Below are 18,146 nucleotides of genomic sequence, written 5' to 3'. Positions count from 1 at the left end.
TTTGTTGTTTGGTCACTTAGAGTTCAAATATATCATAGGATGAGATACGCTTGTGTTGGTTTGCCATTGAAACTAGTTTCCTTGCATTCTCACAAAACATTTATTTATAGTGCATTGTTCCCCTACCCTTCAGGTGGGACCGTTCAGTCTGTTACTCTAATTTCTCAATGTTCAGATCCAAGAAACAGAAGAATGCAGTGAATAGATCAAAAATAAATTCCCACCTATCTGTAATTTCTCATCTACTCTTTGTCCTTCACAAACTCAAGTGATACTTAAGCAAAGAATAAAGCGTATTCAGGGGTGCCTAGGAGGCTCAGTCGGTTAAGCATCTGCCTTCAGCCCAGGCCTGGGACCGAGCCCCGCATCGGGCTCCCTGCTCAGCAAGGAGCCTGCGTCTCCCTCTCCCTCTGTCTGCTGCTCCCCCTGCTTGTGCTCTCTCTCTCTGTCAAATAAATAAATAAAATCTTAAAAAAAAAAAGAAGAATGCTTATTCCTCTATGTCTGTTTGGAAGTAATGATGGGCTAAGCATTCTCTCCTGCAGAGCAAAACAGAAAAGAAACATTGCTGATCTGTGGTGCAGTGTATTAGGGGCACAGCTAAAATTAAAATCAGAGTGTCTGGGCTCTTGATTTTGTGGGATTACAAATTGCTTTGTTGCTGCGGATATTAAAAAGTTGAAACAGGAGTCTACCTAACCGATCCCAGCCTGACTGACAAGCAGGATTTGAGAGACTAATGGTGCCATTTGATGTGAGGCATAGCCCAGAAGCCAAATGAGAGAAGGATGATTGGTATGGGTTCACACCCACCAGGCAGCAGCATCACTTTGAAGGTTTTCAGTTGATTTTATTGTTGATGAAAATCAAATTGCCATGAAATCAGAAAGGATTTACTAAAGTAGCCATCACCAAATACAGAAGATATATTATAAAATAGAAACCTGCACATGATATTAGCACATCAAAGAGAGAAAGGCTTGCCTAGAGAATTATCACACATTTTCAAATAAAACTCCACCAAACAGCACTATACTTTTAACATATAATCACCAGCATGTTTTAAGACTGCATTCCATAATTTCAACCAAGCTTATTAACAGAAATGTCAGAACACCTTTCATTACAACATAATTTATTTGCAACATGTCTATTTGTGATTTCCATTTAAGGACAATGGAGGTAGGCAAGAAATTTACTTTGAGGCTTCCCTGCTGTTACCTCACTCTTATCTGGGTGTGTTCAGCTTTTGTCTGATCTTCTCTAACCTCGCAAACCTTTTTTCTTGAAGATAATATGTTTGTTCCTCACTCTTTTCAAAGATAAGCCTGCAGACCACTGCTTCCTCTGTTCTCCCTCACCAATCTCTGCCATCAGCATCACTAAAAATAGCAACACTCTATCTGAAGCTACAGTAAGTTACCCCTGAAGATTGCTCAGAAGCAACTGCTAGGGGAAAAAAAAAGAAGAAGAAGCAACTGCTAGAGAAGCCGGCAGCTGCGTGGTTATTTAGAACTGGCTGGCCATATGGTGTATGAAGGATTCAGACTTCAAAGAAATTTCTGAACTGCCAGTTAATTTCCTGAGATATTTTGAAATATTGCAAACATACTGTATATATTACTTTCTAATTTTCTGTAAGAATATGTTTATCATCATCATTTAAAAGTTAGCTTCTGTTCAAGCATTCCTGGATAGTTCTTGGTAAAATGTGAGTTCACATATTGAGTGATCTGACCAGTATGGGAATAAAATATTGAATATAAGGTAGGATTTTGCTACTGGTATTACCTTGGATATTACCACATCTCATTTTGTTTTGGTTTTTGTTTTCTCTCTCTGCTCACAGAGTTATTGGCTAGGTGTAGCTAAAAGAAAAGGAATGCTTCCCCCCAAGCCCACCAAAACCAAAGTAAGACAAATAAAAATATTGAACTTGTTAGAATCTTCTTACTACACCAAACCACCAAAACTATTTTCTATATCATGCAATTTTATAATGATCTTATAACAACTCTTGAAACTTCATGCTTTTCTAAGGATGAAGTAGTCTTCTTACATTTGTAAAAATTAAATTAAATGAGAATGTCACTCTCTCCACCTTCTAGTTCAATGATTGATACTTTCTTAACTTTTTTTTTTAAAGAAAGTGTGAAACAGATCAGGATGTTTAATTAAATTAAAAGTTTTGTGAGGGCTTGACTCCTGTCTAATACTTATTTTCTACATAACATAATATGTAATCTACAGTTGAGCACATAGCAGATGTGTAAGAAATGCTTTTGCATAGTTATTTCATCCTGATTTAGATAGCTATCCAAATATCTCCTTTCTATCATGAAACAAAGACCAAGTTTAAGACATACATTGTGTGGCATCTTAATAGCAGAGCCAACACACAAAAACAATCTGTATTATTTTAATACATAATAATTATTAAAATTGTTTATAAGTGAATGTTTATTCACTTACTTATTGTCTGTCTCTCCCATTGGATTGTAAACTCTAGGAGGAGAAAAATTTTTGTCATATTCATTACCATGGACTAGAATTACAGATGGCACACAGTGTGACACAGCAATAAATACGTCTGCAATTAATGCATGAATATATTCCTGTATAAACACATACACACATATATATTTCCACTGAAGAATCAGATAAGTTTTATTTATTTGTTAGAAGAACAAAATCACATATAAAATCTTCCTTCCTGATCAGATCATGTTGCAGAGAGGTAAAATAGCAGCACAGTGATCAATATTTTGCGAAGGATTTATTTTTATTTTAATCAAATATTTCTAAGGTAAATTTTTGCATATCCGTGTCTGTGGTTTTATTTCAGCTGTGTGCCCACCACCCTTGGCAGTTAAGGTCTTATTCAGAGTCTATAAAACATAGTGTATAGTGCAATATATTATTATTATTATTATATGTTTTCATTTTCTTTCATTTTGTAAAGGAACAATGAAAATGCTTGAAGGATGGACAAACATGATTGATCACCCAAAAAGTAATCAGTGAGGAGCTGGATTTTAAGTAACAGCTAATATCAGTAAATTAAACCTAATGGAAACTTAATAGAACTAAATGTGTTTCCAACTAGATTTTCAAATACTTATGCTGGTTCCTAACATGCTCACAGGGAAAAAGAAATCCAATGTAAAGCTCTGTGGACAGAAAAAAAAAAATTCCAAGTATATGGGAATAAACAATAAACACCCATTTGCTTTGAAAGGTATGGAGTGCCTACACAGATGCTCTGGGTATGTGAAGTTGACTACTTTATTTCTCTGGCTGGTAGGAATGTACAGTTTAATGAGAGAAACAAAATTTCAACAAAATATGTTAAGTGATGAGAGGATTTAGCCTATCAAAGGAGTTTCAGAAAAGCGCCATTGGGGAGATGATGCCTGATCTAAATCTTAAAAAGGTGTGAAAAAAAAAAAAACCAGTATGAAGTGTACACTGTAAGATATGAGATATCTGTTTGGTGACATTTCCTACTATAACTTTCTTCAAGATTTCACATTAATAGTTAAAAGAGAGAACACCTAAACAATTTTCCTAAGTAATTCCCATAGTCAGAAATAACAGTTTGAACATTTTATTTTCCATGGTAACATATCAAATCAGAAAAGCATGGCCTTGTCAAATAAAAAGTACCCTAATACATCCACCCTTTCTCAATGAATTTTAAAAGATCCTTTATGAATAAATCTCTATAAACGGTTGTTATTTTTCCAAAACAATGAATTTTAACACAGAGAAAATTGCTATCACTTTATAAAATGGGAAAATGATGTAGTTCAGATGTGAAATAAATCATTTCAAACATCAAAGTTCATATATTTCTCAGCTTATTTGTTCTTTTGGGGTCAGATGAATTGTTTAACATGACTGAAACATTTCAGAAAATAAGTGGAATTCTCTAAGATTTGCAGATAAGTATTTGAAATTGCTTCGGGTAAGAGGATCAGAGTGAAATGGTGCATAGAGATAAAAAGAGAATGATACAATGGATGTGATTAGGTGACATAGTTGAAGAGAGAAAAGGGATCCAGACAGGGAATTAAAGAAAATGAGCATAGACATATAGAAACATCCTACAGAGGACACAGAAAAAGTAAGGAGATTTCGCAACAACCTACACAAAGGACCAAAAAGAATAAAGATGCAGAATTACATGTTCTGGGCGGAGGGGGGAAGAAGGGTAATTGATTTTTATGAAAATAGAGGAATTGACCGAGAGTGCAACAAGGTGGTCCCAGAAGGTGAAAATCGTAGGAAACAATGGAAGAACAGTGCAGATGTACTTGTAAATTTGGCCCTGAGTGTAAGTTTGGCCCTGTATGTGTTAAAAATCAAATTCAAAGTTCAGTACCTTTGCTTTATCTCTCATTGATCCTTTGCCCAGGATAGACATTTTAGCACCTGTTTCTTCCTGTAGTCTCTTCAAGGAATTTCCTCTTGGTCCAAGCAATTTCCCCACAAAATTGAACTAGGAAACAAAATCAAGAAAATTCTGTTTTAAAGTGGAAAAAAATAATAATTTGCACCAAAAATAAATGATGGGTTATGGGCTTTTCAAACTTTAGCATGCAGAAGAGAGTTACGCCATTCACACACATAGACACACACACGAAACTATTTCAGACCTCTAATCTAGGATCCATTTTAAAAAGGAGACCTTTTCTAAAGGATTGCCAAAATCAATAATATGTTGACTATATCATATATAGTACTTACATAATCAAATAAATAGGTCACTTATAAGAAAGAAATTAAGGAGAACTATGGTTTACCAAATTTCTAAAGGCTTTTTCTCTCCAGATTATTGAAAAAAAATTCTTTTAGACTATGTACCTTCAAAATTGCAAAGGTTAATATTTTAAATAGATTTTTAAGATTTTATTTATTTATTTTTGAAAGAGTGAGCGAGAGAAAGAGAGAGAGAGAGAGCATGAGCAGGGGGAGGGAGAGGGAGAAGCAGACTCCCCTGCTGAGCAGGGACCCTGACGGCCTGACGTGGGGCTGGATCCCAGCACCGCAGGATCATGACCTGAGCCACAGTAGATGCTTAACCAACTGAGCCACCCAGGTGCCCCTTAAATAGATTTTTAAAATAAAATTTAATATTCATTTTTGTTAAGTATTATCTGTGCCTATAACATTCTATTCCAAATTTCATGATTAGGCATACAACGATTCAATTATTCTTCAATCTTACATTCTCTATGTTAAAGAGCTGTTCTAAGGATCAGAAAATAAAAGATGTGATCACATATACAGAAAACTTTAAAACACTACTGATACCACGTATATACAAAACAGTTTCTTTAAATGGGAAATTCTGGGAGGTTTTTCAGTTTGTTTATTCATCCTGAAACATGGTTAAAAACAGGTGAAATAAGAGCAGTTATGACAGTATGTTGTCAGCTACTGAATGGCACATTACCACACCAAATGACTTGGATAATCATTCACTGATTAATTTAAAAAATACAAGGGGCTTAGAATGCACCAAAAGCTGTGTTGGGTAAATGAAAAACAAAGATAAATAAAATTAAGTTACTGCTTTCTAAATCAGAGGTTTTCTATAAATATTTTTAAATCTATAGTCCTGTAGTAATAATACACCATATTGAATGGTTAAAGACTAATTGCTTTTCCCCTAAATCTAGGATAAATTCAAGGATGTCTGCTCTCACCACATTTATTTAATATTGTACTGAAGTGTGGACTGCTGTACCTATAGGCAAATAGATAAATGGAACAGTATAACGTTCAGAAAGACTATACACTTAGAAGGTAAATTGATTTTCAACAAAAGTGCATCAGCAATAAAATTTGAAATGCAAATCTTTTTAGTAAATGAAGCTAGAACAATTGGACATTCATATGCAACAAACAAACAAAAACCCACAACAAAACAAACACTAAGAAACCTTTTCTGTCCTACCTCACATTTAGGCAAACTTTATTTTGGGATCTATCATAGATCTGAACATAAAAACTAAAATGGTAAGAATGCTAGTTAGAAAGCATACAAGAATGCCCTTGCAAATTTAAACTGGGGAAGGCTGCTTAATAGTAAGCAAACAGCACTCACTCAAACTTTGGCTGATCCAAAAACCATTAAGAAATTAAATAGATAATTTCTTAGGAATTATCTGGGAGAATATACTGCCCGTGCATACATGCAAAAAATGATTAGTATCTTAAATATAACACTGTATGTTAACTAACCGGAATTAAAATAAAAACTTTAAAAATGATTAGTATGTAGATCTATAAAAAACTCTATCAAGTCAATAATTAAACACACGCATATTAGAATTACTAAAACAAAAAAAAAGACCAAATGTTGACGAGGATCTGGAAGTAGAAGACAGCCACTATTAGCAGTTTAAAATGATACAACTGTCTTGGAAAGATTGACAGTTATTTATAAAGTTAAACATAGAGTTCCACTATGACCCAGAAATTCTATGTAGGTATTTAACCAAGGGATATAAAAGCTTATGTTTACAAAATGACTTGTACAAGAATATCCTTACTCACAATCACCACTAAACTAGAAATAAACCAATGCCCATCCAAGGGGAAAAAAAATCAATAAGTTAATACATAAATAGAATTAGTCACTGATTAACATAACAGCATGGATGTATCTCACAATTATGTTGAGTGAAAGAAGCCAGATACAAAAAAGTGTATCATGTTAGATTCCACTGTTACAAAACTCTAGAGGCCAAATTAATATATGGTGTTAGAATTCCTAAGAGTGGTTGCCTGTGGAAACTAGAAGGCCAGGTTTGGACTTGCTGGAAAGTGGCATGAAGGAAACATCTGGGGTGATGGAATTGTTCTCTATTTTGCTGAGAGTATAGGTAGATTTTTGTCAAAACTCATCAAGTCGTACACTAAAACCTGTACATTTCACAGTATGTAAATAGGACTTCAATTAAAAATGGAGGGGAAATTATTTTAAAAATAATATCATAATGAAATGTCCTACAAAGAAATACTAACAATCCCAGGTAGTTGTACAAAGGAATATTACTAGACCTTTAGCAAATATATCATGATTTCAATCTAGGCAGTTGTTGGAGGAGTCATCGACAAGATGTGACTGCTAATTGACCCCACCACCTGGATTTCGGCAACCAGAGGCTCTTTACCCCCTCACTTGTCCTTGGAATTTATGTTTTGCCCACTGATCCCACAATAGGAGCCACTTCAAGGACACAGCGTTGAGAAATAGTGATATATTATGGAGAACATCTGGACTGTATTCATGACTGAACCCTATTAAGGTCTTTATATAAACTCTGAAGATTCTGGTGGGCAGGTGCTGAGATCTACTCATTTTGCAGCCACCCAAGACAAGCCTCATCTATAAGTTCCCTTGCTTATTAAACTTTTCAACTACCAATCTGCAGTGGCCTGCCTCTTTCTTCAGTCTGTTCTTGCCCTCCGTGTATGGGGGCTAGGTTTGAAATTCACCCAGGAAATTCCTGAGGTTGTGAGCTAATAGCAGACTATCCAAGAAAGAAATGGAGAAATATCTCTTTACTCAGTTAGCAGGCTAATATCCTTGATAGTAAGAGCAAATCAGAAAAGGGAATTTATAGAGCAAATCCACTCATGAAACAAAACCCACTTAACAAAACAGTAGCATAACCAAGGCCTGTTGTATATACAAAAAATACATAATGATTGAGTTGTGTTTATCACAGATACATGGGTAGTTTAAGATTTATAACCCCTAATTATAATTCACATATTGGCAATGGAGAAAAAGAGGTTAACATTTTATTTGGACAAAAAAAAAAAAAAGGCTAACATTTTATTTAATAAGAAAAATAATTTTATAAAATTCAATTTCAATCATTATAAAACTCACATCATCTGAAGAATGAAAAAATTTCCTTAACCCAATAGAAGCTTTCTATTAAAACCAGTAAGAATTGTTTATTTAATAGTAAAATAATACCAAAAACAAGGTAAAGATGCACATTCTCGTTTTATTCAACATTGAAGATTTAAGCCACTGAATAAGATAAATGTTATAAATGTCAGAAAGTAAGAAACAAAATGCCACTCAAGGTTTATATGATTTAAATACATAAAAAGCTCAAAGTAATTTCAGAAAAATCATTAGAATCAGTAAAAGAGCTTAGCAAGGTGTTTTATACAAAATCAATATAAAAAAATCAATTGTATTCTGTACATCAGCAACATATAATTAGTAATTTTAAAAAGAGAGAGATACCATTTATGGCATTGGTAAAAAATAAATAAGATTTTCTAAGAATAAATTTAATTGTGTATAATCAAAACCTTTACAGAGAATATAGAAAAAACATTAATAAAGCTGTCAAATGGATATAAATAGATTGAGAGACAGATTATGTTCATCTACAAGGAGTCTCAATTTCTAGTATTTTCAATTATATCTATAGGTTCTATACAGTTCTAATTAAAATCTAATTAAAATAGGATTTGGATCAACTTACCAATTGGTTGTACAATTTGTATAAAAAGGTCAAAGTCCAAAAATAGCCAAAACATTCAGAAGCAGAAGAACAGGTTAAGGATTATGCCTATCACATACAAAGAGTCATTATAAAGAGTCACTATCATTAATTTTGATAGTGTGATTATGTATAGTCCTGGAACACAGTAAGAAAATAGAGCAATGGAATCCAGAATCCAGAAACAGACTCTTATGTTTAAATGATATATGATACAAGGGGCAGTACAGATCACGAAGGCAGAATAATGGCCCCCTAAAGATGTCCATGCCCTAACACCCAGGATCCGTAAATACGTTCTCCTACAAAACGGACTTTGCAACTATGACAAAATTAGGAATCTTGAGATGAAGAGATTATCCTGGATTATCCAGGTGTGCCCAATGTCCTTATAAATTAAAGAAGAAGGTAACAGAGTCAGAGGGAGTGATGCAAGTGTTGGCTTTGAAGTTGGAAGGGAGCTGTGAGCCAAAGAATAAGGGTAGCTTCTACAAGCTGTAGGAGTCAAGGAACAGATTCTCCCTTAAAGCCTCCAGAAGGAATGCAGCTTTATGGACACCTTAATTTTAACCCATGAGAACCATTTTAGACTTCTGACCTTCATAACTGTAAAATAACAAATCTGTTTTGTTTTAAGCCACTAAGTTTGTGTTAACTATTACAGAAATAATAGGAATCTAATATACTAAGGAAAGAAGGGACTATCTAATACAGAGCATGATTGGCTATCCATAGTAAGAATAATGAAATTGCTTCCTACACCATAACAAAAAATATATAAATATAGATGGATTATAGATTTAGGAGTGAAAGGCAAAATTTTAGAATTTCTAACAGAAAAATATAGGGAAATAATGCCTAAGAGTTCTAAAGCAAGACATTAAAATATGCTAACTGTAAAATAAGTTTGATTAAAAGTAAGAATATCTGCTTATTAAAATATACCACAAAGAAGAGGAAAACATAAGTCACAAATTTGAAAACTATTTACAGTACATGTTACCAATAAAGTATTAGGTTACAAAAACAAGTATAAAGTAGTAAGGAAAAGACAGCGTAAAAGATAAAAGATAAAATCGTGCATGTTATTGAAGAAAGAATTGCAAAAGAAAAATGTATGAAAATTTCAACCTCATTAGAATTTAAATAAAGTTAAGATGATGAGATATCATTTTATACACACTGTGATGATAGAAATGAAGAAGTCAGAAGCCAAACATGGGTCAGAATGTGGAGCCACAAAGACTCATATATCCTGCTTATAAGAATGTAAAAGATACAACCAGTTTGGCATTGTCTTATAGATCTGTAAATGTATTTAACCTATGTCTCAGCAATTCCATTCCTAGGTATATTCTGTAGAGAAGTCTTAGCACATGTACAAGAATATTAAAAGTCTCAAAGCTTGGAAGAGCAAAAATAATTGGGGAAAAGCCATCGATTCAAGAATGGAATGCTGTCAACCCCATACCAACACTTTATGTCTATGTTTCCTAGATCCCCTTCCACATATGCTTCCTTTTGTGGATTTTGTCAATAACAGGAAGTTGCATGAGATGCAGAAGGTGAACATGAATTGGAGTCCATTTTTCTTGGCAAATCATGGTGTTCAGCATGGCTGTTTTACTGACCTCTACATGAGCTCCCACTGTGTGGATATAGGAGTCCCACAGATCTCTCTAAGCTTCCGGTTCTAGGTTCTGGCAAACTTCAGGGTCAAGTCTTCACTGCCCATGGGTGGCAATTTTCCTACAGTCCCATCCCTCATCTCTTCCAACATCATGCTAGTTCTAAATTATAGGTTGTAATATTATATAGAAAGTAGATCCTATTTTCCTCCCAGAATCATGACATTGGTACAGGTGATTTAGTAAACTGTGACATATTGGTAGTGGAATATTTACAGCAGTGAACATAAGTTGCCTGTAACTACATAAAATTTCATTATTAAATCCTAGAAATAAAATTTTGAGCTAAAAATTCAAGCTCTAGATATACTACACTATTTTTATAAAACCCAATAAGCAAAATTAATAATGTTTTATTTATGAATAAATGCTTAAGTAGTTAATCTACTCCTCAAATAACAGGTGTAATAGTAAATACAAAATTCAAGGCCTTGGTAACATCTGGGAATGGATAGTAGATAATGTGATCAAAGGAAAACACACAGGTGATGTCAAGTAATAGATAATATTACAGACTTTAACTTAGGGGTTCATGAGTATCCATTTTATTTTGTTTTATGCTCTGCATGAAAATTACATATATTCTTTGAATGCATTAAATGTTAAATAACTTAAAAAATCAAATAGATCAATTCCAGTTAAGTAAATTTTGACTGAACTTCTTCAATACTCTGTTACAGAATCTTCTTGCCCCTTACTGGTAGTAGTAAAACATCAAAAAGAAAAATACCAAAGCACTAAAAGTGATGTCTCCATTGGGAATGCTTATGACTGAAAGGAAGAGATAGCATTTCACGCAATCCTGGCTGAGGATAGGTTATTGACAAAATACATACATGGGCCATATTCTTGAGAAGTTTCTGTTCCTGGTCTTGGCTATTGTGACACATTTCCCAACACTTCTATTTCAATACAGTGACTTCATTTCTAACCAATGATCAATTTGAAACCAATTGTCTGAAACTGTAAGGGAGACATCCTTTTTTAATTCGTTCACAAACTCTACTTTTTGAAATAGAACACAATCATCCAACAGAATGAAGGTGCTGTATAATCAGAGATTTAACTTAAACTGATGGAAAGTATCTTTTATGAGTAACATTAATTATATAACATTATTTTAAGCATGCAGTCCTTTTAATATGTTTTTAAAATTTGTAAATAGACAATCTACCATTCACTTTTGCAAACAAGTATTTATTTATCATACTTTAAGTTTGCTCATATTATTTTATTACTTCCCTAATATCTGCAGTTTTTGGAACCAACTGTGGAGAATGGCTCAGAAAACTTTTTTTTCCCAATTACTATCTGGATAAGTAAAATGGCCCAACATCAGTGAACAAGTAGAGCGTAATGCTTAAGAGCATGGTTCTGAAGCCAGATCAGTTTGTAAATACATTAGCTACGAAAATTTGGCTGAATTACTTAACTGTCCCTTAGCTTCATTTTTCTTATCTGCAAATGGGGAGAATAAAGATAGTAATACATGCACGTGTATGTCAAATTCATTTATGCTAAGTCACTGAACAGTTGTTTTGCAATAACTTTTATATTCAAAAAGCCTTTTGAGCAATATTAATCAGACTTTTAATTTTTTTCTAAAAGGAAATATTTAAATCACGTCAAGTACTATTAACCAAAGGAACACATTTCAACGGATTTGTAAAGCTACAAAACATAATTTGTGGCAAAGCAAGTGCTTTTCACAAAACTGGGGACATTTTAAGAAAAATATTTTAGGGATTTTTTTTAAGTATTTATTTATTTGAGAGAGACAGAGACAGAGATAGTGAGAGAGAGAGAGAGCACAAGCGGGGAGGAGAGGGAGAAGCGGGCTCCCTGGGTGAGGCTGGATCCCAGGACCCCGGGATCATGACCTGAGCCAAAGGCAGACACTTAACCGACTGAGACACCCAGGCTCCCCTAGGGACATTTGTAACATAGTAAACCCAAGAACAGTTTAAAATTAGGTGAAAATAAACTTCAATAATATTGGGTATATGTACTTCAAAGTTTACCAATTCATCCTCTAAGTATAGGATACCCCAGAATCTACAGTCTCCTTTTATATCCTTTCTTCTCGATTAATGTATGTCTTCATGATTAATAACATTTCATCAATACTTGTATGAAATAAACCTTTTTTTAAAACTTGTGGCATTTTTCTAATGAAATGTTTGTAAACTAATTCCAGCAGCTCTGTCTCCTACATAGAATGGCAATTCACCTAGCCTTAGTTCTCTTTTTGTGGACACTAAGATTACATCTGCTTTGTGATGAAAGAGCAGGGTCGATCACTAGGGCCACTTGTGAAGAATCTCTGAACTACTAGTCTCTGCTGTGCTGGCCTCACCTATTCTTCTTTCATACGCCACAACTGGGTCTGAACTCCCTCATTTCCTGATCCTCAAATTACTCTTGTCCTCACATTTCTTTATATTTATATTTGAACACCATTTTCATCTCCATCCTATTCCTGATTTGAGTATAAATCCCCTTCTTAATCAGTAGGAATTGACAGAGCTGCTTGCTGTTCTGTGTTTGGGAATTCAATATTAAGTCATCCTTTAGTATTCTACTCTTGTGTTTGTCGCTATTAAAACAAAGTTAAACAAATCTGGGCAGATTGCACAAAGAGAGACCACAGTTGCAGATCAGAAAATATTCTTCCTGTATAAACAGACAGGAAAAGACAACACTTCAGGTACTCATCTCAGCAATCATCAAAGGACATTGGTGAGTAAGGGAACAGAGCTTTATTCAACCACAAAAATATCAAGCTATGTCTGTAGAATTAAATAATACCATTTGGAATTTACAGAGAACTCTATCAAAGAAGACCACTTTCAATTTAACAAAATAGACAATGATGAGTATTCAAGAAAATGATGGTGGGGAGAGAGTGTTTTAGAATTAACTATAATATCAATACGTTGTCATAAACTAAATGTCATTCAAAAACATATTTATATAAAATCAAGGATGGAATCAATTCAGTTCTTTATTAAACACATTGGTTTAGCACCCAGAACTTGTGAAATGTAGGAGGATACAAAGCGAACCAGATATAAATACTTCTTTCAGGAAACTTATACGGGGAAAAGGGAATGTATCTTAACTGTTAAAATTTTTAAAAGAAGCTGGTAAATGCCACAACAGAAGTACATTAAGTGCTGCAAGAATTCAAAGGAAGAAGAATTTGTTTCCATATTGGGAAAGTTAGAAAGTTTGATGTCTTTGCTGAATCTTGAACAGGGAGGCAGAAGCTGGACATGGAAAAAAGGCAGGGACATAAGAAAGCTCAAAAAAGGAGATTGGGAAAGATGTAGTGGAGTGGGGAGAAACTAAAGATGGAGGTGCCCATTGGATGTTGGTGTAACCTTGATAAATGGTAATGGAGCATAAAATGGCGATCATTGAAAATAGAAGAGAGGTAGTGAAAGAGAGACTGGGTAGTACCCTCAATAAGACCTGGCAATTTATTCAATTGGGGGAATACGAAGGAAGGGGAGTGAATTAGTAATCAAAATATAGTCTACATCCAGAGGATTGAAAATATATTGTATCATTAATAAAACTGTGGAAGACAGGAGCAAAAGTTGTAGAGGGAAATTTGTGGTATATTCTATTTTGGATGCCCTCCAAATGGAGAAATCTAGTAGCCACATAGGGATAGACACTGAGAGAGAAATATGAAAATATAGGTCTAGCAATTTTCTACATAGAAGTGCTACTTAATGTCAAGAAATTACTAAGGGAGAGGGATAAAGAAAAAAAAAAAAAAAGCCCAGGAGAGAAGTTTGAGGAGCATTTACATTTAGAAGAGAAAATAAGGAAGAGGGGCAAAGGACTAGTTTCTGGAGGAATACAAGAAGATGAGGAAAACAAAAGAAAGCTAGATTTTTAAAAATAAATCACTTAATCCCCAAATACATATCAAGTGACAATTATGCACCAAGAATCATGCTAGGAGAAGTTTAGAATTCCACGGAAATGTGAAGCTGGAGTCATTAGAAAACTCTTCCTGGGACCTACCCTTGAAACAGAGATGGGATGTATGGAGAGCTGGGGCAGGGGCCGAAGATGAGGGAGTTCTAATGGAGACTTTCCAGGCAGAAGGAATAACATATGAGAAAACCCCAAGAACATGACAAGTTTTGATAAACTGCAAGAAATTCCCTTTGGAGGTGTAAGACATGCGGCTGGAAGGGAGACAGACATAGAGAAAATATTTAGGTACTTATGACCCTGTTGAGAATTTTGATCTGAGGTAAAAGCCGTGTAAAGCATTTGAAGCATCTAACCTGGCAAAGGGTGGAGGATGGGGGAAGTGAACTATGGCATGACCAACTTTTACTCTCAAGGCATCTTGCTGACTGAGACGTGAGGAATGGAAGGAGTAAGTCAAGAGATGGAGAAATGAGGAAGCAATAATTTTAGCAGAGGCTACAGATGGAGGTAGACTAGACTGAGAAAAACAACCCATTCATTGGATTTAGCAATTAGGAACAATTTTGATTCTGTGCTAAAATACCAATCATTACAGTAGATTTCATCTCAGAATTTACTCAACATTTCAAAATACAACAGTAAATGTCAATACATACATGAATTAGAAGAGTTTAAATAAAAAGGCCTACCAAAAATATAAGCAGCAATTACTCTTGCTTGCCATGAGATCCCAAATTCCCACTGGGGATTACACTCTTTAGAGGGAAGTATTTGAATTTGAAGGAAGCATACATAGTTGGAAAAGAAGAATCCATTTATACCAAGTATAAAAATGTAAGTCCTTTAAAATGTGGTGATTTGGTATACCTTGCACTTAATCAATATTAGTCTCTGAAGTTTCCAAATAACCTTAGCTAGGTTAAAAAACCACCCAACATTTTACCATTTTATGGGATAGTCCGTGTTTTATAGACACAGCAAAAAAACTTGAGAATATGCTGATAAAAATGATTGGACGTGAATTTTAGTAACATAAATAATTTAACAATTTTAAATTTTAATAATTTTAATAATGTAAATAATTTAATAATTTTAAACACATATACAATTCATGTCCCATTTGTTCTGCTATAAATAATTCTTTACTATAAATGTTTCAGCATTTATGTGTGTAAATCATATTCTGCTTTCACAGACAACTGAAGAGCCTTTGGTCATGTTTAAAATGTTTTTCATCCTGCTTGGAACATCCTTAAATGTTTTCTGAGCCATGTCTTTGCTGTATTTATACAACTCTAGGGGCACCTTCTCCAAGCTCAAGTTATTTTTATTTGGAAAGATACATTTAAATCACCATCATTAAGTGAAAAGTATCATTAACAAACAGCCCTAATCTGAATTATAACCACAGTTCAAACCCAAACATTAACTTGTTCAGCATGTACAACTGTCTGAATAAAAGTTTCTAGAGTACTATACGATGAGATTATCATACAGTCATTTGTAGAGATAGTACAGTGACACATAGGAACATAATTTTTTTATTTGCATCTTGGCACTTTTAGTACTTAAAAGATATTTCTTTGGCTTTTCAAATAGTCATTAAAATAACACTTTAAGTCAGCTATATTCTTATACTTTAGAATTTTAAAAATCTTTAAATAAACCACAATGGTGCTCTCATATAGAATCCTGAATTTCTGAAGTAAATCTTTTATTTAAATGTCATATAAGTCTCTCGTAAGCTGTGTTTACATGTCTACATTACAGATGTTTGTTCTTTACAGGACTTGTTCCTGTCTATACCATGTCATGAAGTCAATATATGAGCTTATGCTTAATAAGGACATAATCATTCAAGAAATGCTTATGGAATATTTGCTATGTGCCAGGCACTGTCCTAGACACCGGGGATAGAGAAGCACATGAAACAAAGTTCTTTGACCCTAGTGAGTTTACATTCTAAATATATATTTAGGGGCACCTGGCTGGCTCAGTTGGTAGATCGTGCGCATCTTGACCTCAGGGTTGTAAGTTCAAGCCCCAGGTTGGGTGTGGAAATTACTTAAAAATAAAATCTTTAAAACAAACAAACATACATTTATTTCCAACTTAAAACAGCTAATTGCTTTTCTGTTTCCTAGATGCTATCTAGTTTTTTCAAGGTTCCAGCTGCTCAAAAATCAACTATTGTATTGTTTAGTATTTTCTTGTATATAATATGGATAGTCCTAATCATTCTAGAAGGATATGTCTTAATTCCCTAAGGGTAGATATTAATTCAGTAGTAGAGTAAGAAGAAAGTTAATTTGATTAACTCATTTAAATAGCATTAATTTGATCAACATTGGTTAAAAGATTGGGTACTGTGAGCAACTCCTCACCCGACTATAGATAGTATTCCTACCTGCTTTTCTGAAATCCTCAACTGTGAAACAGATATGGATCTGTTAGAAAAGAAAACAGGAAATCCAAATTTCAAGTCCTTCTTCATACCCATTTAGTGGTATTAGGAAATATAAAAGTTACTGTATATTTGAAAGGAAACTTCTATACCAGAAGCAGAAACAAAATATATTAAACTCAATGATTCTTCTGCTTGGACTTGATTCTTTTAAGCCGATGGACTCTGTCCAAGCTAACGACTTTTTTAAAAAAGATTTTATTTATTTCTTTGAGAGAGAGAAGCAGACTCACCATTGACTGAGAGGAGAATCCGATGAAGGGCTCCATCCAAGGACCCTGAGATCATGACCTGAGCCAAAGGCAGCCGCTTAACTGACTGAGCCACCCAGGCACCCCCAAGCTAAAGACTATCTTAAGAGTCCTGCTGATAACTAAGGAGGGCACGTGTTGTGATGAGCACTGGGTGTTATACGCAACTAATGAATCGTTGAACACTACATCAAAAACTAATGATGCTAGTTTTTGTTAGCTAATTGAACATAATAATAAAAAGTAAATAAAAAAATGGAAAAAAAAAGAGTCCTGCTGATAAATTTAAAATTGCCATGGCTGCCCAGTCCTCATTATATGACATGCCTCCTTCAGAAATGTCAACTATTGATTTGAATATTTTGAACATATTTATTAAGATATAATTCACACACCATAAAATTCATCCATTAAAAGTGTACAATTCATTTTTTAGTATACTCACAGTATATTTTTTAGTATATTCGTATTTAATATATTCATAGTATAGTCACAGGGATGTGCAACCATTGTCAAAATTGAATCTTAGAATGTTGGAGTCCTCCTTTAAAGAAACCCCACATTCATTAGAGTTACTCCCTATTACATCCCTAAACCTAGATAACCATAAATCTACCTCTGTCTCTACAGATTTGCCTGGTCTGCACATTTCATATAAATGGGGTCATACAATACACTGTCTTTAGTGACTGACTTTTTTCACTTAGTATAATGTCTTTAAGGTTCATCCATGTTTTAGTTCTTTCTTTTTATTGTTGAATAATATCCCATTGTATTGAGTATCATGTTAACTATGCATTTTCCATAGTTGCCCTCTTTCACATTGAGAATATTCCTTTATAATCTTAGTTTGGTGGGTGGTTGTTTTTTGTTTTTTAATCAGGAAAGAGTGTTGGATTCTGTCAATGCTTTTTCTGCATCTGTTGAAATGATCATATGGTTTTGTCCTTTATTAATTGTGATAATGTATTACGTTAATTGATCTACAGATGTTAAACCAATTTGGATTCTTAGAATTATTTTTCAGAGTGTACAATCCTTTCCACATATTGCTGGATTTGGTCTATAGTATTTCACTGAAAATTTTCTGCATCTAGAAAATACCAGATATTTTTCTTTTGCTGCCTTTATCTAGAATAGACAGAATTATGGCTTTATAAAATGGTTGGGAAGTGTTCCCTCTTTTTCTAATCTTTGGAAAAGCTTAGGAAACTTGAAATTAATTTTTTTGAATGCTTAGTAGAATTCA

At 33.9% G+C, this 18,146-nt stretch overlaps 1 protein-coding gene across 2 annotated transcripts in view; it reads right to left on the bottom strand.

Moving 5' to 3' along the window:
• KHDRBS2 (KH RNA binding domain containing, signal transduction associated 2) overlaps positions 1-18,146 on the bottom strand; it is a 561,940-nt gene that overhangs the window by 352,616 nt on the left and 191,178 nt on the right. For both annotated transcript variants that reach the window (XM_021692046.1, XM_021692047.1), the window contains exon 3: positions 4,385-4,501. In XM_021692046.1, coding sequence (XP_021547721.1) covers positions 4,385-4,501 — 117 coding nt within the window. The remainder of the gene's footprint in view (positions 1-4,384; positions 4,502-18,146) is intronic.

Source organism: Neomonachus schauinslandi, chromosome 8, assembly GCF_002201575.2.
Source record: "Neomonachus schauinslandi chromosome 8, ASM220157v2, whole genome shotgun sequence".
Taxonomy (NCBI): Eukaryota; Metazoa; Chordata; class Mammalia; order Carnivora; family Phocidae; genus Neomonachus; species Neomonachus schauinslandi.
The sequence above is the reverse complement of the archived record's forward strand: the minus strand, read 5'-3'. Positions and strand labels throughout refer to the sequence as shown.